We start from the raw sequence: 27274 nt of genomic DNA on the forward strand, positions 1-27274 counted from the left end.
GTGTAACATCGGCTCAGCAGTAAAGAGTCCCTGTATTTTTTTTATAGAGTGGGCAACTATGCTATTATAAGTCTTTAACCTGTGTTAGAGCATTTTCAACGTCAGTTAACGTCTTCTCACTGGGGTTTGCAGAAGAAAGCTATATGGTTAAAGCTGAAGCAGACCGTTATTACAATATGAAACTGCGCCAAATTAGCAGTACCCTGCCACATTACGGTCTAAAGGTGGTCTTTACTGTCACCAGTTATACACTCAAATAACGGCGTTTCTCTAATGTGTAACCATTAATCAGAGATGTATTACTATTGCACGTTACTGTAGTACATATTGCCAACTGTAACTAAAATGATACCCTACACTAAGATGGCCGCAGAAGAGTCAGGACCAGGCTAGCTCGTCACTTCCTCTTCCGTCCGCATGGACCAATCACAACTCAGCATTGCGGATGTGGCGAATTTCAAACTTGCAGCTCTGTTTGGTGAGCGAGATCGGACTAGGGAACTGTCTGTGTAGTGACAGTGCTCGGGGTCCACACCGGTACCGTGGTTATACGCTGCCGACCCGAGGTTTGCTGGTGAGGTCCAGAAAGTAACGGCGGCGCTGATTGATAGGTGCGTGAGAGACCGCAGTAATTACACCACTGCTTACATTAACTGCTGTTTACTGACTGTACTACTGCAATCTGATTAGTACAGTGCAGAAAAGCCTGTATCGAGATAAACAAGGTTTAAGGCTATGGTTATTTCTTTTAACGTGTATTTTTCACAATACATGAACATGCTTATGCCAAATAGATAATAGTCGGTTTTATAAAAAGTAATACAGTGTTGTAAAAAAGAGAAAATTTCATCGTGTTCAATCTATTCCTATATGGACTAATGGTGTTGATGCACAGTAAGGCAGAACAAAAACCCAACCAGAAAACCGTTTATCCTTGCAATGGGGAAAATACACTCCTTATTAAATGTAATCAGATTAATTCCCTGAATTCATCACAGCAATAATGCGTTTTAATAATTGTCCTGGGGGTTACCATTTCTTTTAAGAAATTGTTTCATTTTATACAATCTGGTCTTTACCACCTCCCAGGATGAATAATTTTATAATCTGATTATCCTTACTGTAAAGAACAGCACTCAGTGTGAGCTCGGTTTCAAATCTCCCACTGCAGATCATCATTGGCTATTTATATAGCGCCACTAATTCCTCAGCGTGGTACAGAGAGCTCGCTCACATCAGTCCCTGCCCCTTTGGAGTTTACAGTCTAATTTCCCTAACACACACACACACACACACACACTAGAGTCAATTTTGATAGCAGCCAATTAACCTACCAGTATGTTTTTGGAGTGTTGGAGGAAACCGGAGCACCTGGAGTAAAGCCACGCAAACTCCTCACAGATAAGACCATGGTGGGGAATTGAACTCATGACCCCAGTGCTGTAAGGCAGAAGTGCTAACCACTAGGCCACTGTGCTGCCACTACATCTTATTTTGCTGCCGTGTCCTACCGGCCTGTCGCCCTGAACCCGCTGCCGTGTCCTGCCGTCATGTTGCCCTGATCCCGCTGCCGTGTCCTGCCGGCCTGTCACCCTGATCGCGACAGGCTGGGTCCTGCCGGCCTGTCTCCCTGAACCCGCTTCTGGGTCCTGCCTTGCTGTGCTGAGCTGCTGAAGTGTAGTTCCCGTATAAGTAAAAATGGCCAAATTTTGTTTGCAACATGTACATTTATCTCCCTGTTTATGTATCTCAGGATTTTATTATCTTTAATAGCAGCTGCCTGACACTGAGTGCTGTTATATATACATTTCCATCTCAAATTTCTCCTATTGTGTCCCATTTAAAGGTGGAATCTCACCTAAAAGTTACACTTGTTTCTCTATAATAAATCACTTTAGTTTCTTGTAAGAAGACAGATGAAAATGTTTTGATTAAGGCTGCTTTTATTTACAGTTTGCTAACTATCACCCATTCACCATATTAACCGCAGTCACATGAAATGGCATGTGCTGAATATAGAGGCTTATGAATTTATTGCATAAAAATCTGCTTCCCCATCTCCCTCTACCATCACATGGTCTCTGTTGTACTCAGACTTTACACTTGTGTTCCAGAAATCTTTATTCTGATAAGGTTAATAAAATCCACAAGTAAGGTAAGTTAGAGTACAAAAATTGCAGTGGTAAACTGTCTTTCTATAGTACTAGTGATCTGGATCAGTGTTTCCTAAACCTGGTCCTCGGAACCCCTAACAGTACATGTTTTCCATATCGCCTTGCTTTCGAACAGTTGTATTTATTACTGACTGACACATTGTAACAGATCCACAGGTGGTATAATTATTTCCCTTGTCACCTGGAAAACAAGCACTGCTAGTGGTCCTGAGGACTGGGTTTGAGAAACAGATCTAGATGGTAGGACTGTGGTGTGGGATTTTATATATGCTTCCACATTATAGAACTGTAGCTGTATGCATCCCTCCTCCATATTTTTCCTTTCTCAATCCTTTTCCTCACCCATTTGTTGCATTACACTGGTATAAGAGCCTCATATAATTATGTCAATAAGATCATTTAAAGGATTTGTGCATGACATTGACTCTAGAATGAATAATTTAGGTTGCTGCTTGTTGACTGAGTACGCTATTTGTGCAGAAAGCATTCAAATTTATATTTAAATTAATACTTGTTTATTTCTGAAAAAGGGCTAATCAAATGTACAAGATTTTTTTTGTCAAGTATAGGAAACTTTATTTTAATGACTTACTAGCATGGAGTTAACACAAGATAAAGACCAGGTACTGTTTTGCCGTAGTGTACTTACAGGTGGTAGATGAGAGCTGTCAGTGAATGTGCCCCTGATTGTACTCCCCATCCAAGTTGATCATATAGCTAGGATGAGTCTACTAGAGCTGACAGCTTCCTTTTCTTCATTAGACATATTCTATGCTGGAATTTTCATCTGTGTTAATGAGTGTGAACATCCCATGTGCAGGCAGGAACAATGTTTGCAGTTTCTTAAAAATAGCTGTACTAATAATATACATGGTCCACTTCAAGATTTACGAGCCATTGATACCGAAAACTTGTTAGTTTAAAAATTTTACTTGTACAGCTCCGTTGAACAGGTACAATAATGAAACAAATTTGCGTTGGTGGCAAGGGTAGGCACTGAATAGTTTTCACTAAAATATATTCTGTTATGATTTTAAAGGCTCATTTACATCAGTGCATTCATTGTGAGCAAACCTCCTTTCACACTGCAGCTGTTAAATATCAATCTTGCTAGAATCGCCCTTTATGTTCTGTTTATTGATGTGATGAATATTATTGTAGTACTGCTACATGAGCAATCTGCTCTTGTTAAAGTATCATACATGTGACAAATGGGACAGATCTGGTCATTTCCCTCAGTCCTGATCAACCTTGTTTCCAATCAAAATCAACAGTAGTTTTCTGCCCACATGCTGTGATTTGTTGCCAATTATACAGACACAGGAGACTGCATGATTACACTCATTTAGACTAGGAGCAATTCAGATTATAGAACATGTAACATCATCCAAAAGTTTATGGAGTGCAGAATTATAATTGCAAATGGATGTTAACTTGTTTTATTTATTTTAATTTTTAGCCTTTTTTTAAAATGGACGATGAAGATATTAGTGAGAGGAAGTTAAAAATTGCCTCCATCTTGGACAGAGTTAAAAGCTTCAAGACGAAGTATGGTAATGAAGATAATTTGACAGATGAATTGACTTTCACAAAGTCCTCTGCTGACACAACAGGTGAGAATCCTGTCTCTAATGTTTTAGATTATAGTTTTACTGAAGTTGGTCTCTTCTCACTATGTACTTTTTAAAGGTGAGCTGTTCCTAAAATGGAAAACAAAATATTTTCTAAATAAATCTTTTGGTCCAAAAAATAAATACGTTGAAATTCTGATATATTTATGAAAACATCCTGTTGACATTCTGTATAACGTTAAGTGGAAAATTGAAATGTCAAAGGTGCTATTGTTGAAATTTTTGTTTTCATTTGCATGTCCCAGACCCCCCATCCACCCCTATTTTTTCCCCTTGCTTCCTCTCTTGTGTCATTACGGACACAATTTAATTGGAAGCTCAGCCTCTCTTGTGCCTGCCCATTCGAACAATGATTAAAGGAACGATACATTCACTTATATTACTATTGCATCTTCATGAATAATAAGTAGCACTTCCTACTTGTAGGTTCTTCATTTCCGACTCTCCATACTCAGATGTGCGGTCTTTGCCATTTGATAGCTCCTCTTCTGCTGATACTGAGCTGGCATCCGATTTCTGTCATTGGGGTCAGAAGGGTCATGTTCCAAGGAACTGTACAAAACGGGGTTAGGGAAACAGATGGATATGAGGGATGTTTCTAAGCCAGGGGTCTCCAAATCCAGTCTTCAGGGTGCCCTAACAGTACATTTTTTTTCATCTCCCAGCTGATGCACTTGTGTATTTTCAAAGATCCTCAGGTGGTACTAAGTAAGTCACTTGTGACCTGGAAAACATGCGCTGTTAGGACTACTTGAGGACTGGGTTTGGGGAACCCTGGCCTAAACAATTTAAAACCATTATAATCCCACAGATATAAGACTCTTTTAATACAAAATATATCTGTCTATATTTAGTGATACAACTCCTGTAATTATTTCCTTGACAGATTACCTTGATTTATTAGTTCTTTATATGCCCATGGTTGATGCATTCCATTTTCTGTTGCTTTAGCTGCTGCTGTTCTTTATGTTGTGTTTTTTGAAAGTTGAACATCAGTTAGGTCACCCTCCGGAAACTCACTGCTGACTGGTCTGCTCATTTATTCTCCTCTGCAGGTTTTTCTTTTCCAAGACCCAAGCTTACACATCTGTCACTTGGTCCCTTTTTTTTATTACTGACTTTTCTTCCACCAGTCATTGTAGGGTTTTAGTTTCCTAGTTTTCTTTTGGAACGCATAATGCCTACTCCCATGATATATTATATAGTCTCATATAGACATATTTTGGCAGATTCTATTGCCTCCGTATGTGCTGACTCTATTCAATTTCTTTCTATTCACCAAGCATTCAATCTTCCCTTGCTCAGATTCTTATTCTGTACAAAAAATGCAAGCCTCCTATAATGAATGAATTTGAAAAGAAAAAACGTTTACAGTTTGACATTTTTGGCTAAAGCTTGTTTGTTTGTCCCTTCACCAGTATTCTAAAACTTTGTACACTAGCGAACTGGTATTTTAGTACATAGCTATTTCCCAGGAGATATGGCAATGGTCTTGATAGCTTGTCTGCGGCTTGCTATACTGGGCTGCCTTCCTTTATCTTATCGTGCAGGAAACTGTTTGGTAAGACAAAGGAAGACGGCACACTATACTGAAGCTTCTACACCTCCCACCATTACTGTTGTACAGTAACAGGAGTGGAGAGCAAGCTGTCGGCACTGTTGGACCAATAGCCTAGCTTTTGAAGTAGCTATATCGGGATGTACAATAAACAGCTACTAAATCGATCCACTTCTTCATCTGTCAATTTGGGAGCTGTGTTTGCCAGTTACACTTGTGTCATTTGGAACTTAACTCAAAAAAATGTGTGTTGAAAATGCGCAACTTGGCAAATGCTGCCTTCTACTCCTGGGATCTCATCCACAAAAACAATCCCAACAAAGTAATCAGAACAATAAATGGAAGAAAAATTGGCGCTTATGATAAATACACTTAAACCAATAAATGTTAAAGATTCAAATCTTATGGGGTTACAATTTCAATCACATGTATATGCATTAGTAAATATCTGTGATTTCAATGAAACGTACTCCCAAATAGATATATATATATATATATATATATATATATATATATATATATATGTGTGTATATATGTATATGTGTGTGTGTATATCTATATATATATATATGTGTGTGTGTGTGTGTATATGTATATATATATATATATATATATATATATATTCTCTCTCCCTCCCAAAATACTTCAAAGAAATAAGTCTCACGGTTTAGTAGCAAACGCTACAATGTGCCACAGACATCTAGATATAAAGGTGGTAGAAATCATTTTAACGTTGACTCTTAAAAATGTGTGTAATCAATCTGTGTTACACACTCTGTCAGTTTTTCTCTTACACTAAATTATAAGGATATTCTGGATATATTCCTCCTGGCCATCAACATCTCTCATTTGTATACAAGAGTATCAATTTGCTAGTAGTAAATGACATCACTGAGACACTGTCTAACTAATATTCATTGGGCCTTATATTTTTGAGGTACTGTATCCCACTGAACGGATAGTTTGCATACCCATAAATATTAGTTCAGCCAGAGTGGATACGTCTAATGTGTGTAGGCGGCAGGCCCCCTTCAATGTAATCATCTAAATAGAGTAGCCATATCTTCAGGGCAAGTCATGATGTGCTTTGGGGCAGGTCTTTATATCTTAAGTGTATCTCTTGTACATTAACATCCTAAATGTTTACGTGCAGGTTTTGTATTACATACAGTATATGCAAATTGACACTGTCCCTATCTGGTACCTTTGGATCAGGAGCGTAAACACTTACCCAACTGCAGGCAGTTATATGAATAGTTAAAAAAAAAAATCTAAACATCTATGATTAAGTTGTTTGTTAAAATATAATGATTATCTATCTTTGTCCCCAAAGCTGACTTACCTGGTGTCCCTTATATCCCCTACATCCTGTGCGCCCTCTGCTGCATATCTGACAAATTACTGGATTGGCAGGAGTGAGAAGAGTGAGGCAGAATGTTTTTTTCAATTAAAAATGTTGTCCAACAACAACATGCTGCCTGTAGGAGGAGTAAGCAGAGCAGTGGCAGGGATCTGATGGATGTGCTGAACTCAGTGCTCCAGTTAACTATAGCTTTGGGGACTGGGGTTTACGAACATTATAAATATGAATTTTACCTTACCAATAATAGTAGTTTGGCTTCTCTGTAGCAGGGGTGATCTCATACAGTGGATCTAAACAATTTTTTATTAGGAAGAGAGGGGTTAAGTAAAATACATAGTTAAGTGGATGTTTCAGTGAAATGGAATAATAACTGGAATAATATTTTAAGATCAATTTAAGTCACGATTTATTGTTTCCGTTTAGTCCTGTGATTGTGTTAGGATCACCAGAAAATGTCTTTTTTTTTTTTTTTTTTTTAAGGTTTTCCTTGCTGATGTTTTTTTTCTAGGTAAAATGGTTGTGACAAATGTGTAACTTTTTTTTTTTTTTTTCTTTTCTTTCTTTCTAAGAACACTCTGGTGTCTTTAATTATCTGCTAACACCAAAGACACCAGAAGAATGGCTGACTTCTCTCTTAAAATTGGAGAATACAGGCCTGCCACAGAGTGACCCGATACTGCTTAATAAGCTGATTGACAGTTATAGTCAGGCTGTTGGATCGCTTTCTGCAGAAAAGCACAGCCGCAATGTGAGCTATGCTAAAATCTTAGTTCGATTTGCTGAGTTGAAAGTGTAAGTATGAAGGTATAATAACTGCACGCAGAATGAAATATTGGTGTAAAGAGGATAGACTTGCAAGCACTTATTTTGTAATTTGAGGACAATTTTTTTTTTTTTTGGAACTGTCTTGAAATAAAAACTAATTATGAGATTACTGTTAAATTGATGATTTGCTTTTGGATTTTCCTAATTGGTCTTTTTAAAGTAAGAAAAATTTGAAAGTTCTGTACTTTTTTGTTAATATGTCCTTCCCACAACTGACATCTGCATTCCAAATACTCAATGCCAGCGGTGTCTGGACTTCTCGTTGTAGGTCTAGATACACTGATAAGCCCAATGTATCTTATACAATATATAATGGACTTTTTCAGCAAGTTAATGTTCTGTTCTAGTAAAGTCCTGGAATGGTACCAGGAACATGGCAGATCAAGACTGAGACCCCTACACATGCCACATCTCTATCCAGTTGAGTATGTGTGGGGTAACACAGAACAAGCTATTTGGACTACAGATTCACTAATAATAATGTGTCCTGTATGCTCTATTCAGTTTCATGATAGTGACAGTGTAAAGCATGTAATCTCGCTGTGAGTGTTGCACAAACTGGTTGTCACATTGGTTGTTTCATGTTTAACTTCATATACTTGCAATTTATTGATTTGCAATCTGTGTAATGCATTTTAGTATTTTGGACCCAGATGAGGCACGTGACCAGTTTCAGCTTGCAAGATTAAATTGCAGGAAGTTTGCTTTTGTGCATGCTGCTTTTGCCCAGTTTGAACAAGAAGAAGGTAATGTAATACTCACACCCTGCCTGTAAATGTGCTCCATGTCTAGGCAGATGAATAGTCATAATCTTGTAACATGTTTAGAGTTGCTAAGGAGTAAATGACTAAATTTCTTGTTACTGCTTTGTGCGTTGGTGTGTAACAGTCACATAAAACTTATGGTATGTGCCTGCCCATAGCATGTATGTGTAAGATCACCTAATAATGTTCATAGGGGGGAATTCAATTGGTAGCGTTACTTGTGAAAATAACGTGGCCCATGCACTATTACCGTGACTATGTTAATAGTGCGCTTTATTACCGTTAGTACGGTAATATCCAGGCTGATCTTTGCTGTCAACTCTGAGAAAGTTAAAATGACTGTACTAACGGTAATAATGCGCGGACCGCGTTATTCTCATGGGTAACACTGTCAATCGAATTCCCCCCATAGAGTGTATCCCTACTAGCGTGTCATGTGTAGACGAACTTATACTTCTGATTATGATCATTTATTTTATCAATTTCCCTGGAAAAAACGTAGGGACCAGGTCACCCTTGAAGTGAGAACCTATACAGCTTTGGTTTTTTGTTTGTTTGTTTTTTTAATCCCTTTTTATAGATTACACTATTATTTGGTTTCATTTTACCTTCGCGAATGAGCTACTATAAGAAATGTAAGCTGCTTAAATAAAGTTGTCTGCCCTCCTCCCAACTTACATAAGCTATACTTAAATACCAAGACAAGCAATGAGCTCATCTGGTTGGTATAAAGAACAGAAAGTACCATAGTATATATTTAAGAGTCGAGGGCTTATCAGAGTCTGGCAATTCTGTTGTAAAAATGTCTTCTAACTAATTTGACGATGCTTATACATACTCCGACACCCAGTTGTGAACTGGAATGCAAGGAACAAGGAATCAAAATATTACAATGATTTTCTTTCTTTCCCTTTTTGATCTTTGTTTGATTGACTTGATACAAATAATTAGAAAAAAATATCCTAAAAGAATAACCTGTTAAATATCCTCTTACATAAATGAGTTCTCATATTTACATAAATGCTTAATTATATTTAAATGTTTTGCTTATTATACGCTCGTACCCTACATTTTGCTTCTGATATATAGTGTCATGTGGCATCTCTGCCATGCCAAGTAAGAGAAATAAGCAAGTACTGATATTGGAGTCACTGACAATAATTTTTCTCTTTCATCCTATCTGGGAGTCACTGCTACCATGGGGTTGTAGTGGGGATTGAGGGAGTTGGCACTTAACTAGTTAACTTGTGACCTGCTGACAGACCCGTCCCCTCTACACCCCCCCCCTGTAGCTCCTCAGTGTAGTTGGGCTTACTTCATTACTGCTGGCATAGTGTAGTAAGGTTTATTTTATTTTATTATCCCTTTCTTGTTTTTACATAAATCACAACCTGCTTAGTGTGCTATTAGAATTGGCACACTGTGTAAAAAATAATTAAGAAGCAGCATGTCGACAGGCTCTCACTCTCAACGTGGATATCGAGAGTGTGACAGGCAGCTCTTTAGATGTTGTCACACTTGGTGGTACCTAATGACTGGCGCTGCCTGCGGGAAAAGTACACCGTTCACTTTCCAGCTTCTGCTTCACTTCTAGCAGAGACTCCTCTCCTGCTGAAGACTTAGCCTTCCTAGACTAGTACAAGTACAAATATATATATATATATATATATATATATATTTTAACTAATACAGTATTGATATTCATTGTTGGGTAGCAGCATATTCTAGAGAAAATGCATCTCACAGTTGGCTTGGACACAATACAATACCATGCAGCATATTCCAAAATACATCTTTTGACTGATAGTCAGAGATCAGATAGTATCTTTCATAACCTTGTTTCTTGTGTTGTATAATTGCTAACTGTCTCTGTATATTCTATTATGTGACTGTTATTCCTTTTATAATGTCTGATAAAGGGAAAGTACCAAAGCAAAATACTTTGCTTGTTCAAAATGCAAGGTAAAGTTGCCAAATGTAGGGGCGCTCTGCGTAGATTGTGAGGCAGGGGAAGCAGGCCCAGGGCAGTATTTTGTTAATGGATGAAACAGTGTGGGCAGTATCGCTGGCAGTCAATGGGCACTCTGGTGCAGCTCCTCACCCGTCAGGCGGAGAATACAGCGCTGTCTGCGAGCTCTCCTTCTACTTCGATAGGGGGGGGGGGGGGGGGGGCTACAGTTTCAGTGGTACTTCAACAACAGGTTAATGACAGGACAAACCTAGCAACAACTGGCCCTTAATCCTCTATTGTTTCCCAGAGGGCACTCGTAAGGGAGCCCGCGTGGTCATCCTCTTTGGTTAGGGGAATTGATAGACTGAACATGTTTCTAGACTCTCCGAGATCTTCTCAGTCTAGAACCAAACGAGATCCAATCATCCTCTTGTTTCAGTATCAGATTGAGAAATATCATCTGAAGAGGATGGAGAAATTCCTTACGAGACAGAGGGTCACCAGGTGATTGATGTTGAGGATTCTCACAGAAATCAAGGCATTGAGGATCTGGTCTTAGCAGTTAGAAGGATCTTAGATCTCTTAGACATAGATGAGCCTACCGCTGCGGATCAGGTTTTTTAAAAAAAAATAAAAATATGCACAGTCTGTTTTCCCCCTTCTTCTGAGTTGAGGGAAATTGTGGAGACAGGTTGGTCTCAACTGGACCGCAAGGTAGTAGTTTCTAAAAGATTCATGGCATTGTTCTCTCTACAGTTGGAGGATGTTAACCGTTGGGAACAAATACTAAGGATTTACACTCCGTTAGCACGCCTGGCGCGTCACACCACTTTGGGAGTCCCGGGCTCAGCTTCCCTTCAGGACGCTACTGACAGGTCTAACGGAAGCTCCTGCAGCTTCATAGATGGATTTTAAAAATCCTTCCACTTTCCTATGTTATTCTCAGCATGGGTTGCCAGGGCCATGGAGTCCTGGGCTGACCAGCTCACGGCAGCACTTCAAGATTCTGTCCTTCTCCACATGGCGCTGCACCTTAAAGAGGCATCAGGCTATTTATATGAGGCAGCTCAAAATGTAGCCTCATTGTCTTCCGCTGTGTCTGGCTCAGCTGTGGCAGCAAGATGAACCCTTTGGCTTAGATCCTGGGAAGCCGATGCAGAGTCAAAGCGTTCCCTTGAGGCCCTTCCATATTCGGGATCGGTACTGTTTGGCTCCAAGCTGCATAATGTAATTTCTCAGGCGACGGGGGGGGGGGGGGGGTAAAAGCATGTTCCTTCCAGTAAATGTACTAAAGTCTTGGGTACCTAGGTTCAGTTCCTTTCGCCAGCCCTTTTGTGGGAACTCGTCCAATAGAGGGCAGACGAGCAGAAGCAGATCTTTTGGCTCCAGAGGGAATTCGCAAAAAGGAAGGTCGTTTTCCTCTTCCTCAGCAAGGCGTGCTGCTCCCAAGCTACAGGATAAATCTGCAGCCTGACTCGCATCCTTCTCTCCTCGCAGCTGCTGGAGTGGGATGGCATCTGCAGTTATTCAGGGAACAGTGGATAGCATCCTCCCCAGATCAATGGATTCAGGGTATTATGACAAGGGACTACATGATCAGGCTAGTGGGTCAAGCCCCGCATCTGTTCTTTCCCACCTCCTTTCCGTTAGATCCCATAAGGAGACAAGCGATGTTAGATTGTGTTGCTTCTCTTCTTTTCGCAGGGGTCATTTGTGCAGTTCTGGAAGTACAGAGACGCCAGGGATTCTACTTAAACTTATTCTTGGTCTCAACCGGATGGTTCCTTCCGCACAATTCTCAATCTAAAGTCCCTAAAATCTTGGAAAGACTTTGCATGGAATCTCTTTGGCCTGTAATATATGGCCTGGAACCGGAAGAATTCCTGGTGTCCATAGATATTTGGGATGCCTACTTGCACAAAATCCAATATGTGGGGTTGGACATCAGTCCCTACTTTGTTTAACCATAGGAGCCTCCCACTACCAGTTCAGGGCGCTCCCATTTGGTCTCTCGTAAACGCCAACTGTTTTCACAAAGGTCATGTCAGTGATGGCCAGTTGTCTTCGTTCTACTAGCCCTATCTGGACGATCTTCTCTTCAAGGCGGCATCTACTCATCTCTTGAGTCAACATCTGGATCTCGCAATCTGGGTGTTAGATTATCACCGATGGATCCTAAATCAAAACAAGTCCCAGTTAATCCCTTGCCAAAGGATGACATCATGGACACCAGAGAGCAGAAGGTGTTCCATACTTGGGACAAAGCCCGATCAATTCAGATCTTGACGACCCAGGTCTTGTCTTAACACAGTCTCTCCATGCTCCTATGCATGAAGCTCCTAGGGAAGATGGTCCTGGCATTCGAGACTATCCCTTACGGCAGATTCCACTCCAGATGGTTTCCGTGGCATCTACTATCAGTGGTCAGGGTCTCGCCTCAGATTGGACTCGCAGTCAGTCCGTCTGTTTCAGGAGACCTGGTCGTCCCTTCACTGGTGGAGAATTCGGGACCATTTTATTGCCGGCAGGTCGTTGGCTCCAGTCTCCTGGATAATCGTCACGACCTACGTCAGTTTTCAGGGCTAGTTGGCGTGACCCTTCATCTTCGCCTCCAGTGTCTTTGGTCACAAGCAGAAGCTGCACTTCCAATAAACATTTTGCAGTTGAAGGCTGTTAATGGCACTGAAGGGGGCTCTGGCTCTTCTTCAGGGTGTCCAGTCCAGGTGGCTACTCGGATCCTGAAAAGGGGCGGAACTGTTCGTTCCTTCGCTTTTGGCAGTATTCATCCCAGGTGTGCTAAACTGGGAAGCAGACTTCCTAAATCGACACAAAGTTTTGGCAGGAGAATGGTCTCTCCATCCGGATATCTTCCAAATGCTTGTTTGCAGGTGAGGTCTTCCGGATCTGGACCTAATGGCATCAAGACACAACAGTCAGGTTCCGAGGTTCTGCTCAAGTGCCAGGGACCCCCTGGCGGTGGATGTAGATGTCACGACAATGCGCTGGAAGTTCAGGTTGGAATACTACTTTCCCCCAATCGCAGTTCTTCCACGCGTTCTCAATAGGGTCAGACAGGAAGGTCTGCCATTAATATTAGTAGCACCCTGGATGGCCGCGTAGGGTCTGGTTCGCAGACTTTCTCTCCATGGCTGTCGGTCCGGGGTTTCGGTTACCTCTACGCGACAACCTTCTCCTTCAGGGACTGTTTCGACACCAGGACCTTCCTTGGATGGCTTTAATGGCATGGTTGTTGAGGCCGCCCTCTGCGGGTCAAAAGGGTTCTCTTCCAAGGTGGTGAACACTCTTTTGCGGAAACCTGTTTCTGCTCGTATCTACCACATTCGTTGGTGTGAGAGTACAGATCGCCATACTGCGACTTTTAATCTTCCTCGTCTTATGGCTTTTCTACAGCATGGTCTTGAAAAGGGCCTCCGATTGGGTTCCTTGAAGGTTCTGGTGTCGGCCTTTCTATTTTCAGTTGCGATTGGCGGACATGCCAGACATAAGGACTTCTCTTCAGGGGGTGTTGCACATTCAGCTTCCCTACGTACCACCCACTGCTCCATGGGATCTTAATTTGGTACTTTCAATGCTTAAGTCTCCTCCTTTTGAGCCTTTACAGTCAATGGATCTGACATTCTTAACATGGAAAGTGGTTTTTCATCTGGCAATCGCCTCAGCTTGTAGAGTATCAGAACTTGGGGCTCTTTCATGCAGGGAACCATATCTGGTTTTCCATGATAGGGCGGTCCTCTATAAACCAGAAAATTGTACTTCCAGTTTTTCAAGAACTTTCTACTCCCGAAGATAACCGGGCAGAGCTTTTGGATGCCGTTGGGGCATTATGCATATATGTTCATCGGACTGCACGCATTAGACATTCAGATTCTCTGTTTGTACTATACGATCCCCATAAATGAGGATGGCTTCCTTCTAAGCGGAGAATTTCTAGATGGCTTATATCAAAAATTAAGTATGCTTACATTAGTGCGAACCGATCTGTGCCCAGTCGCATTACTGCCCACTCCACCCAGTCAGTGGGAGCTACTTGGGCCGGTGCCAAATGTGGTCTCAGTGGAGCAGGTATGCCGAGCAACCACCTGGTCCTTGTTAAGCACATTTACTAAATTTTACCAGTTCATTGTGTTTGCGTCTTCTGACACTAGCTTTGGCCATAATGTTTTACAGGCTGGGCAATCTGTGCGGTTCCCTCCCTTAGAGGGGCTGCTTTTGTAGGTCCCCATGATAGCAGTGTCCCTCAGATAGAATGAAAGAAAAAATGGGATTGTTATACTCTCGATCAAAACTTTTCTCTGATTCCATCTGGAGGACACTGTGTTCCCTCGCTTCTGATCTTCTGCTGTTTGATATTTGGTTGTTTTTCTCTCTTCCTTGGGCACTTAATCTACACTGAGGAGCTACAGGGGGGTTGCAGAAGGGATGGGTCTGTCAGCAGGTCACAAGTTAACTAGTTAAGTGCCACCTCCCCACTACAACCCCATGGTAGCAGTGTCGCCCAGATGGAATCGGAGAAAAGGATTTATCATGAGTATAAAAATCCCATTATTTATTATTTTTTTTTACCAGGACTGAGACCATTATTTTCCCTGAAAATGTCATTAAAATTATACTTTATTTTAGTTCTTAAGTTTATCAAATATGATCTCACCTCAGCGAAATATAATAAAATAATTGAAAATCGGTGTAAATAGAATTGAAATGGGGGCAACAGGAATATGCCCCTTTTGGGTCCTCATTGTCCTCACTATATTACTCGAGTGTTTACAGTATAAATTCTACTTCATTTGAATTACATATTATTCCTTATTTCATTTAATCAATGAGGTCAGAAAGGGGTGTGAATTATAATTTTTCTTGACACATGTAAATGTTTAATCTCACTTGCACTACCAGTTGGGGGACACTGCTCACCTTTGGGTATAGAGGGCGCAGTGTGAAGTAAGGCTCCCCTCTCCTTCCTTTTTTTTTTTTTTTCTTTTTTTTTATAGTGCATACAGGGTAGGGCACATTTTTAGTTTAGCCTTTTTTATTTTCCATTTTGATTAGAATAGATTATTTTGTTGTATGAGAACAGCGGCGATCAATGGTGAACGTTGCGATTAGCAGTGAGGGAGAGCGCCTGAGGCGCTTTTGTGCCACACCCCTTCACAAGTGCTGGTCCCCGGGAAAATGGCCAGTCAGCACTAAAAATGTGTCTGGAGACCCACCAGCTAGCCAGGGCAGCATGATAGGCCATCCTGGGGACCGCGGCTGCAGCAGCTGTCCCCCAGGCAGATGGAATGTCAGCACTGCTTGCGGTCTGTGTCCAGTTAAAATCCTTCTTGGATGCTGAATTTGGAGAGATCAGTCCAAAAACTGACTGGAGTATCTGCTTCTCTGGAAAAGGTGTTGTAGACCGCTTCACCCTCTAGGCTGCCCAAGAGCCCGGTCCAACCAGTGTCTCTATGGAGGACTCGGATACTGAGCTGCCCTTACAGGAGGAAGGTGTTATACTTGGTGATATTGACTGTGAAGATTCGTCAGGGTGGGAGAAGGATTACTCTGACAGGGTATTGAGGATCTGATCTTGGCGGTGAGGCAGGTACTCAATATCACTGATTCTGACCAAGAGGAGGTCCAGACATCCATGTTCAAAAGGTCTTTGGACCAGCAGAGTTCTAGCCCTCTTTTAGATGTGGTCAGGGCCTTGCTGGTTTATGTAGAACGTACAGCTTCTGTATGTAAGATGGACTCACTTCTGGTGCTTTATGATGTGTGGTAGCGTGGCTGGCTGGCCACGAAACAGCTGATTGACAGGTGGATTACAGAAACTATCCATGAAGCTTATATTTTGAGTGGATCTCCCATTCCAGATGGCCTCATGGCCCATTCTACCAGATTGGTTAGCACTTCTTGGATGGCGAGACATGGTGCTTTGGTTGAACAGTTGTGCAGGGCTGCTACTTAGTCTTCCGTCCATACTTTCACCCAATTGTACAGGTTCAAAGTTTTTGCTTCAAAAGATGCCAGTTTCGGCAATAAGGTTTCATGAACCGCTCATCATTGGCATTCCCACCATAGGGGCAGCTTTGGGATGTCCCCAAGGTGAGCAGTGAAAGTGGTATTTTTGTACTTGCCATAAAATCTTTCACTAAGCCCAGTTGAGGGACACTGCAATCCTAACCTTTGTTCTGACAGTTCTGTTGGTTTTATTTCGCCCCTTCTTGCGGGTTTGTTAGTAAATAAAGTGAAGATAGTGGCCCAGAGGGGGCATAGAGTGGAGGGGATTAGGCTAGACAGATCTTTTGTGCCTTACTCCACACAGCGCCCTCTATACCCCAAGGTGAGCAGTGTCCCCCAACTGGGCTTAGTGAAAGATTTTGCGGGAAGTACAAAAATCCCACTTTTATAAGGGAATTTCAGTAATGTAAATTATTTCTTTCATATTCACATATATAATGAGCACATATATATATATATATATATATATATATATATATATATATATATATATATATATATATATATATATATATATATATATATTAGCAATTATATATACATAACACTAGTTATAAATTGTAATGTTTTTATGATTTCTTTACATGTTGGTCTCTTAATGTGATGAGCAAACATGTAGGGCTGCGCTACTTCTGTTGGCGATTTTAGACTTGTGGCAGTATTGATTTCTCAAATATAATTTATTTGTTTGAGTTGCTTCAAAAGGAATTTATAAATCTTACTTTTTTTAAATCTCTTTATTTTTACACTATGTACAAAGAAAAAACAACATTGCAGAACATATTCAGCAAACAGAAAAAAGAAAAACAGTTACATTTCACTAATTTTACAAGCTATATTGTGGAACTAATGTTTCTGTAATACTGTTTTTTTTTTTTTTATTCTAATCTTATTTTAGTATATTTTCCTGAGGAGAGATCATTACTATAGGCCTGATTCATTAAGGTAAGTGAAGTAAAAAATTGAGTAAGTAGTCTCCCGTACAAAACCATGTTGCAATGCAAGGGATGCAAATTAGTTTTCTGTTTTCTGTAGCACACAAATATCAACTTTAAATTTGAATGTACAAATAAGCTATCAAGTATTCGTGTGCTACATGAAAAAACAGTCAGTATTTTACTTATGTGCAAAACAGAAAACTAATTTGCACCCCTTGCATTGTAACATGGTTTTGTCCGGAAGACTATTTACTCAATTTTTTACTTTCCTTTCCTTAATGAATCAGACCCTATATCTCTGGAGTAATATATGGTATCGCTTAAATTTTAAGAAGTATAAATAGTTTAATTTTAATAAATATTATCAGTTTAAATAATTGTCTCAGTACTGGTAATAAAAAAAATAAAAAAAAATTCAGTGCCTCCAATCTCTGATTGTTCTTGTTTCTTTGTTTGCATAGTGCATTGTATATTGTTCTGGGAAGGCACCCTTTTAATAGCGTTTAATTTGGGTTGACTGTGCCATTAATATGTAAATAACTACACATCAGGTGCAGATATTCCTTTATTATAATCTTTACAGCAGAGATATAACTATTGTGAACAATGTTTTTCGTGCTGCTGATGTGACACTGCACTTACTGTTTCTCTTCGCCATCATTCCTTTTTCTTAATGCTTTTGCATTAGATTTGTTCTCACCTGGGACATTAACTACTCTTTAATTTACTTCAATTTTATTTTGCTTTTACTTGTATATTTTCATTCTATACAAGTTTAGTGCTACGATTATTGGAAAAAGATGCATGTATAGGAATACATTTAAAGAGCATTATGGTAATCATTTAATATTAATTTTGGCAGGAAACTCTAAAAAGAGCAAGCAGATTCTCCAGAGAGGGAGAGACTGTGGCGCTGTTCCAGTTGAAATGATCGAATTGGCTATGAAGAACTTGCAGTTAAAGAAACATCAGCTGATTTCTGAAGAAGATAAAGAAAACTTGTCTTGTTAGTCAATTTACCTATATGCATATTTAATCTCATTAAAGCTTTTGCAGTCTCTTAATGTTTATATTGTGTTATTTTTTTTTTTGTTTCAGTGTTCTTGAGTCAAAGTAATGGAGAAAGTGCTCAGAGCTGTGTGCTGGGGAAATCTGAAAGGACTAGCAGCGACAGCTCGACCGAGTTCTCTGTCAACATGAGATTTTCCTTTGGGTATCAAACTTTTTGATTTTTCGCTCGCTGTTATTTTGCACTTACGGATTTCTGTACTAGACTTAAACTGTGACACTTTATTTTGCAGAGAAAAGTTTAGCTCACCTGAAGAATGTGATGGTATTCCGAGGAAGCCACTTGTCAGTGTGCCTAACAAGGTAATCCTATATTGTTTAAAACTGAGTTACACCTGTCAGCTTTGTTTTTCGTTTTGTTTCTTTAATTTACATATGGATTAATCATGCTCCTGTTTTGTTTACTTCTTCTGGTAGACCTGTCCATTTGGTAGAGTGCCTGTGCAGTCTATAACGTCTCCAGATGCTGCTACCAGCAATAATGATTTGCTTTCCACCTCAAGTATTGTTAAAAGGTTTGTGTGTAATAGTAAGCAAGCATGCATCTTGGCATTGATTAAAACCTACTACTACTGTTCTACTTTGACATTGTACAATTAGCTTTTTCTTTATTTTAAAACTTTAGTATGTTTCATACACTTTTCATGAATGTCCCAAATGATGCCCAGTAAAAACTGTTCTAGGAGTAAATCAGTAGAGCTGTAGAGAAGCTGGTGTTCCCCATGGCAAGCAATTAAATTGTAGCTGTTTTACTAGTAGTGTAGAAAATAAAAGCAAACCTCTAGTTACACTTGGTAGCACCAGCTTTCCAGTTACTTGGAGAACTATATTCAGTATATTTGACATATGGGGTGTATTCTTTAAAATTATAATTAAGTTACTTAACCTTTTTTTTGTCACCTGCTTGTCATATCATCCTTAATCTGCATGCAATGATTTTTATGTCTCTAAAAGTCTTTACAGTCTAATGACACTATAGTGGCAAAAATCTTGAATGAACTTTTCTCATCCACCCAGAACACTCTTTGGCAAGTGATATTTTATTGATGGTCACACTATCTTAAATCTTGGATTTAGGTTGGATTTAGGTTGTTGCCAACTGTACTGTGAAGCGTATCACCATGGCTATGAATTATACAGCCATTAAGTGAGGAATTTGTAATGCATTTGGCACTTTTCTTTCATCCAATTGATGGACACTGCTACCATGGGATATAGAGGCTTAGACCTGGAGCTTGTGTACCCCCCCCCCCCCCCACCCCAGATAGCCTTAGCAGCTGTATAGTGCAAGGAGTGTGCTGAGGCTGTACAGTTTTGTGCCCCCTCCTGCCACCACCCTCTCCCAACATGGGTTTACATACCGAGAGGACTGGCTGTAGTGCCCAGAAAACCCATTTCTTTATACACCATCAGGGACCACAGCACAGTACTGCGGGCCAATGGAGTTGCAGAAAGTAAGTTTCTGCATCTCTATGGGACTCAAGGGAAAGTTAGAGATTTGAGCAAAAACATTGAGGCAATGTGTCTGTGTGGACACATCACACCACCTCGTGCCGAGTAGAATCTGCTCCAGAGGGTTGTCTTTCTAGGCCTACTGGTCGTCTCTTGACAACAGAGTATTCTTGACAAGAAAACATATGTTAGACTTTTTCCTAGCCTGAAAATGCAGACTTCTCCATGAGGGTCTGAGACTGATGGTCTTTAGCATGGAGGCTGTAGAGTTTGCACAATTTTCAGGCAAGGAAGTCTCCAGATCAAGTTTATTTCAAATAGGAATAGGTTTAACCACATTTTGATTATTTTGCAAACAATTGTACAGTTTGGAATATTTTAATAAATTAAAATTACCCAACTTTATTAATAATTAACAGGTTGGTTACTAATTTCTGATGGTAAAATTCCCAACAGTCTACCTATATGGATAAAATACTGACGCAAATAAAATACTGTGTGATTGCCGACCGTGAAAATGCCGGCATTAAACTGTAGAGCCGTCGGACCCACTGGCTGTATACGGGTGGGGGTGGGGGGGGGGGCACAATAGCAGCTGACCCACAGCCATAATGACAACCAGCCCCAGGCTGATCAGCACTGGGCTGGATTCCCTAGGGAGTTTGGGTCCGCCAAAAGAAAAATACCCAAGTGGTACCTATCCCCGTGCCGACAGCGCTAGGGCTCTTTTCACGCCCCAGGGCGGTGAGTGTGGGGTAATGTGTAACACTATTTCGCATTGGTGAACTACAGATCACAACAAGCCCAGGCTGCCATGGACAGTCTGGGTATGCTGTAGTACTACAAGCACCAGCATACCATGGCTGCCAGGGCATGCTGGCACTTGGGTACCCACAAATGCCAGCATGTCATAACACCCAGGGCCTGTTGTGTCCTGTAGGGCACCAATGTAAAATGGAAATAAACACACACCTCATTAAAACTACATTTTATTAAAAAATACCAAATCTTACTTATCAACTCTGTTCTACTTTCTTCTTTATAATCCAATCTTCTTATTTTTTTTAAAACAAACATTTATTTACTTATTCATTTTCACTGTTTCACTGTCTTTCCCATTTCAGTTTCTTGTGTATTTCTTATATACAGTAAATGGAAAATAACACTTGTTTTTTTGTTTTTTAAATGTTGTTGAGAGAGCCACTAAAAAATCCTGTGCCAGATGGCAATCTTAAAATCTTAGGAGTATGGGTACATTGCCCATTACAGTACGAAATGTAGCTTGAATGTGATAATTAAGCTAACTTTCATTTCCCTTTCCCTGTCCCACCTCTTTTCTAGACAACCCCTTAGTACTACGCGTGCACGTGTCTTACCTTCCTTGGCTAAAGCTAAATATGTAGGAGATGACCTGCATAATTCAGGAAACAAGGTTAGAAACTCAATTTATCACATGTGGCTTTACATTGTCATTTACCGTGCTCTGTAACTTTGTGAGTTCTAAATCATCATTTCTCTTTCATCCGGTCTGGGGGACACTGCTTACCATGGGTTGTGGAGGGGAGCTTGGGAGTTGGCACCTAACTAGTCAAACTTTAGTACTGCTGACAGACCCCTCCCCTCTACAATCCCCCTGCCTCTTCCTGTTCAGTTTTTTTAGGTGCCCTGGAGTTGGGCAGTGTTATTTAGTACTAGTGTAAATTTAAGAAATTTTCTCTTTCTTTTATTGTTTCTATTTTTTCACAGGTGGCAGCGCTGGCGTGTGTTCTACTATAGAGAACACACTCACGGCAGGGCAGCGCAGGCATTCCCCTGTCAGCTGAGAGCCAGCGGCTCACTGACAGGGACTGGAGGAAAAGGAGATGGGTGCCTGATTGAGGAGTTACAAGCGGTCCCAGGGACCGCTGCACTCCTCTAGCCTCCCCGATAACCGGCGCTGCCATTACAGGCATAGAGCGCCGGTTATCGGATAGTGAAGACGACGGCGGCCATCTTGGTTTTCGTCAGGCAGCGCTGAAAGGAGGAAGGGGGCCATACCAAGATTCCCCCCTCATACATAGGGGGGGGGCATCGGATATCTTCCGCTGCGGAGACCTCTGTCCTAGAGGTCTCCACTACTCTGCCACGCTTAAAGCAAGCTTTTTATTTGGAACCTTTTTGATAAGAATATCGCCAAAATGGAAGGGAGGGGGGAGCTAAAACATAGAGTTCCCCCCTCCTTGCTGAGAGAGAGATGGTCTTTCCCAAGGTTCTGGCGCCAGCAGAAGCCCGGGAAGAGGAGCAGAGCTGAGGGAGAAAGCACAGGACTGCTGTTGGACTTCTCCCCCTTATGGCCCTTGGGCTAAGTATCAGCTTTAATTAAACACATTTCTGATGTTATAATACTGGACTAGCAGGTTTACATTATAGTCTCCTAATAGCCTAAATATTTTATGGTGTTTAAATTTGCAAGTACAACTTTTAAAAAAATATATTAGTTGATTACTTGTTGTTCACTCTGTTCCTTCCATACTTTATTCTCTCTCTCTCTTCTTCTCTTCTTCTTCTCTCTTCTCTCTTCTTCTCTTCTTCTCTCTTCTTCTCTCTTCTCTCTTCTTCTCTCTTCTTCTCTCTTCTTCTCTCTTCTCTCTTCTTCTCTCTTCTCTCTTCTTCTCTCTTCTCTCCTTCTTCTCTCTTCTTCTTCTCTCTTCTTCTTCTCTCTTCTTCTTCTCTCTTCTTCTTCTCTCTTCTTCTTCTTCTTCTCTTCTTCTTCTTCTTCTCTTCTTCTTCTTCTTCTCTCTTCTTCTTCTTCTCTCTTCTTCTTCTTCTCTCTTCTTCTTCTCTCTTCTTCTTCTCTCTTCTTCTTCTCTCTTCTTCTCTCTATCTGTTTATTCAGCTAGATTGATAATTTTGTCTGTGTGCTTGGTGTGCCTTCCTTTATAAAAATGACAGATAAGGGAAAGGGCCCTATAGCAAAATATTTCACATGTTCCAAATGTCGTGTAAAATTACCTTGTGGCCAAAAGGACCCTTTGGCGCTCTGCACTGCATGCGAAGCAGGGGTTCCCACTGCGCAAACTCAGCAGGTTACAGCCCCACCGACGGAGGAACCGCCCTGGTTGGCCTCCCTGACAGTCAGTTACCTCTTTAGCTCAGATGGTGTTTCAATCAAATCAGTTGCTATCTACTGTGGCAACTTCGGTGGCTAGTAATGCTAATACGCAGTTAGACCTCCCGGCTTCCTCAGGCTCTAGTGGTTTGAGTTTGCCGGGACCTTCATTATTACAGACTGACCCAGCCCCTGTTGCTACAGATCCGGCATGGTCTACAGCCTTTATAAAGGGTTTGAACAAGCTTAACCAGTTGCTTGATTCCTCTTATATCCCGCCTGCTAAAAGAAAGAGACCTAGATCTGTTAATCCCCTTATGGTCCTTTCAGACTCTGAGGAAGAGTCTGAGGAAGAGGGAGAAATTTATTCGGATCCTGACCAAGGTCATCCCTCGGAACAGGGAGAGTATCCTAAAAGCCAATTTATTAATGATTTGGTTTTAGCGGTAAGACAGGCGCTGGATCTCCCAGAGCCGGAGGATATTACTCTGAGACAGAAGTCTCTTTAAAAAGGCCAAAAGGAAGGCCAGCCGTTTTCCCCCTTCCGCAGAACTTAAAGATATTGCTGAAGGGGCATGGAAACAACCTGAGAAAAGGTTCTCTATCCCCAAAAGGTTCTCTTCTCTGTATCCCTTACAGGAGGAAGAAGTGGTTCGCTGGGAGAGTATTCCCAAGGTAGACATCCCTATTGCTCGCTTGGCAAAACATACTTTACTTACAGCTCCTGGTTCAGCGTCCCTTCCGGACGCCAATGACCGCAAGGTTGAATCCCAGCTCAAATCCATATTTGCGGCTGCGGGTTCTGCCTTCAGACCTACGTTTGCCTCAGCCTGGGTGGCTGGAGCCATGGAGGCATGGGCAGACCAGCTGGCAGAGGCCTTACAGGACTCCGAATTTCTTCCCCTAGCTTTGCATTTAAAGGAGGCTTCGGGGTATCTTTATGAGGCGGCCCAGAACTCAGCGGCGGTTTCCTCTTCCATTCAGGCGGCCTCTATTTCAGCAAGGAGGACGCTATGGCAGAAATCCTGGGAAGGTGATGCGGAATCAAAAAGGTCCGTTGAAACTATCCCCTTTTCTGCAGCAGGTTTGTTCGGCCCGGAATTAGATACCCTTATTTCCCAGGCAACGGGGGGCAATAGCACTTCCTTGCCAGTATATTCTAACAGGAGCTGCGCCCCGAGGGGCAGCTCTTTCCGTCAGCCCTTTCGTGGGACCTCCTTCCATAAGGGACAATATTTTAGAGGCAGACAATCAAATTCCCGAGGCTCCTCTACCAGGGGGAGGTCCTCGTTTGCAACTAAGCGCCAGGCCTCCAAGACCCAGGAGAAGCCTGCGTCCTGACGACCACCCTGTACTGCAGGGTTCGCCAGTGGGGGGACGTCTGTTTCTGTTTCAGGAACAGTGGGCAGCGTCTTCCCAAGATCCTTGGATTCGGGGAATTATTTCAGAAGGGTACAGGATAGACCTACTGGGCCCGGCTCCACAGCGTTTCTTCCAGACCCCGCTACCCCGAGATCCATCAAGAAGACAGGCTATACAGGATTGTGTCGCTTCTCTTCTGCTTCAGAAGGTCATCTGCAGAGTTCCAGATTGCCAGAGAGGGAGGGGTTTTTATTCCAACCTGTTTCTAGTCAAGAAGCCGGACGGCTCCTTTCGTCCCATCCTAAACTTAAAGGGCCTCAATGTTCACTTAAGGGTGGACAGATTTTGGATGGAATCTCTAAGGTCGGTAATAAACGGCCTAGAGAAGGATCAGTTCATGGCGTCCATAGATATAAAGGACGCATACCTCCACGTTCCCATTTGGATCCACCATCAATCCCTTCTCAGATTCTCGGTGGGATCATTCCACTACCAGTTTCGGGCCCTCCCCTTCGGCCTCTCTACAGCGCCAAGGGTCTTCACGAAGATTATGTCGATAATGACAGCATGTCTTCACCTGCAGGGAGTTCAGGTCGTTCCTTATTTGGACGACCTACTCATCAAGGCTTCCACAGAGAATTGCCTACGTCATCACTTATCCCTCACCCTGGCGGTTCTCGAGGGCCACGGATGGCTGATAAATTAAAAAAAATCCCAGATGGTTCCGTGTCAGCGCATGGTTTTCAGGGACTCATCATGGACACCAGCAAACAAACGGTGTTTCTCCCAGAAGAGAAGATCAGCTCTATTCAGACTGTAACTACTCAGGTTTTGTCTTCTCCCAGCCCCTCAATGCACTTGTGCATGAGGCTACTCGGAAAGATGGTGGCCTCCTTCGAGACCATTCCCTTCGGTCGAGCCCATTCTCGATGTTTCCACTGGGATCTATTGTCAAAGTGGTCAGGATCACACCTACACCTGGAACTTCAGAGGATCTCTCTATCTCAGAGGGCGAGAGAATCTCTTCAGTGGTGGCTGTTTCAGGATCACATGAATGTGGGCAGATCCTTCGCACCATGGTCGTAGATCATAGCCACGACGGACGCCAGCCTGAAAGGCTGGGGGGCGATAATCCTGCACCTCCGACTCCAGGGACGTTGGTCGGTTCAGGAATCAACCCTATCAATAAATGTATTGGAATTGAAGGCCATTCTCTTGGCCCTCCGGGGAGCACAGTCCCTTCTTCAGGGCCACCCGGTCAGAATTCAGTCCGACAATGCCACGGCCGTTGCATATGTCAACAGACAAGGAGGAACCAGGAGTGCAGCGGCTATGGATATTGCAGCCCAAATATTGGTTTGGGCAGAGGAATATGTTCCGGCAATATCAGCAGTTTTCATTCCAGGAATAGAAAACTGGGAGGCGGACTATCTAAGTCGAAACCAGATGATGTCGGGGGAGTGGTCACTCCACCCGGAAGTCTTCCAGTCTCAAGTTCACAAGTGGGGTCTTCCGGACATAGACCTCATGGCCTCCAGACACAACAGGAAGGTTCACAGGTTTTGCGCAAGGGCAAGAGATTCCTTAGCGCTGGCAGTGGATGTCATGACAATGTCATGGGAATTCAAAATAGGATACCTGTTTCCTCCGATTCCCATGCTTCCTCGCGTCCTCAGGCGAGTACGGCAGGGCCTTCTGCCAGTAATTCTAGTAGCTCCCTCTTGGCTGCGCCGAGTATGGTACGCAGACATAATATCTATGGTGGAAGGACCGGGAATCCGCCTTCCGTATCGAGACGACCTTCTGCAGGTTCCATTCCATTACCAGAATTTACCTCAGCTCAATTTACGGCATGGCTGTTGAAGCCAGCCTCTGGAGGGCCAGAGGTTTTTCTTCCACTGTAGTACACACAATGATGCGAGCTAGGAAGCCAGTTTCATCTCGCATCTATCACCGGATTTGGAAGGCCTACATTAGATGGTGCGAAAATAGGACGTGCCACTAGTCCTCCTTTCGTCTCCATCGTCTGTTAGCTTTCCTTCAGGATGGCCTGGAAGCAGGCCTTAGATTAGGTTCCCTAAAGGTCCAGGTATCGGCACTTTCAGTATTTTTCCATATGAAATTAGCTGATTTGCCAGATATTAAGACTTTTTTTACAGGGAGTCTTGCATATTCAGCCTCCCTATGTTCCTCCTACAGCTCCATGGGATCTCAACATGGTACTGGATACGCTCAAGGGGCCTCCTTTTGAGCCATTGAGCAGTGCAGATTTTTCTTTTGGCTATTGCATCAGCTCGTAGAGTTTCAGAATTAGGAGCCCTGTCCAGTCGGGAACCATATTTGGTTTTCCCCGAGGACAGAGCGGTGTTAAGGACCCTTCCTCCTTTTGTCCCAAAAGTAGTTTCGGCTTTTCATCTTAACCAGGAAATTGTAGTTCCGGTTTTTTCATCTTCTTCCCATGCGGATCAACAATCTATGGAAAAGTTAGATGTGGTTAGAGCGCTCCGCATTTATGTTAAAAGAACTTCCCAGATTAGACGTACTGACTCTGTTTGTCCTTTATGACGCTAATAAGAGAGGCTGGCCAGCCTCAAAACAATCCATTGCAAGATGGATTACGTCTACCATCAGACAAGCATATATAAAGGCTAACCGTCCTGTGCCGGAGAGACTTACAGTCCATTCCACCAGATTGGTAGGAGCTTCGTGGGCAGCAAGGAATGGAGCTTCTGCAGACCAGCTTTGCAGGGCAGCCACCTGGTCCTCTGTCCACACCTTTACAAAATTTTATCAGTTTAATGTTTTTGCATCAGCTGATGCAGATTTCGCTCGTAATGCTTTATGAGCGGGATTTTCAGAGTAGTCCCACCCTTAGGGGGCTGCTTTAGAACGTCCCCATGATAAGCAGTGTCCCCCAGACCGGATGAAAGAGAAAAGAGGATTTATGTACTTACATTAAATCCGTTTCTCTGATTCCGTCTGGGGGACACTGCGATCCCTCTCTTCTGTTTTTCTTCTGTGTGCTCTTGTTTGACTGCCCTTTTTATCTTTGGGCTTTTTAAAACTAACTGAACAGGA

General features: G+C 42.1%; 1 protein-coding gene across 1 annotated transcript in view; it reads left to right on the forward strand.

The window, feature by feature from the left end:
• Positions 1-456: 456 nt before the first annotated feature.
• Positions 457-27274, forward strand: part of TTK (TTK protein kinase) — a 50439-nt gene continuing 23621 nt past the window's right edge. Inside the window, exons 1-9 of the mRNA XM_075202688.1 lie at positions 457-615; positions 3634-3787; positions 7297-7519; positions 8192-8298; positions 18089-18232; positions 18325-18439; positions 18528-18597; positions 18712-18809; positions 21088-21178. Coding sequence (XP_075058789.1) covers positions 3646-3787; positions 7297-7519; positions 8192-8298; positions 18089-18232; positions 18325-18439; positions 18528-18597; positions 18712-18809; positions 21088-21178 — 990 coding nt within the window. The 5' untranslated portion in view covers positions 457-615; positions 3634-3645. The remainder of the gene's footprint in view (positions 616-3633; positions 3788-7296; positions 7520-8191; positions 8299-18088; positions 18233-18324; positions 18440-18527; positions 18598-18711; positions 18810-21087; positions 21179-27274) is intronic.

Source organism: Mixophyes fleayi, chromosome 3 (assembly GCF_038048845.1).
Source record: "Mixophyes fleayi isolate aMixFle1 chromosome 3, aMixFle1.hap1, whole genome shotgun sequence".
NCBI classification, from domain to species: Eukaryota; Metazoa; Chordata; class Amphibia; order Anura; family Limnodynastidae; genus Mixophyes; species Mixophyes fleayi.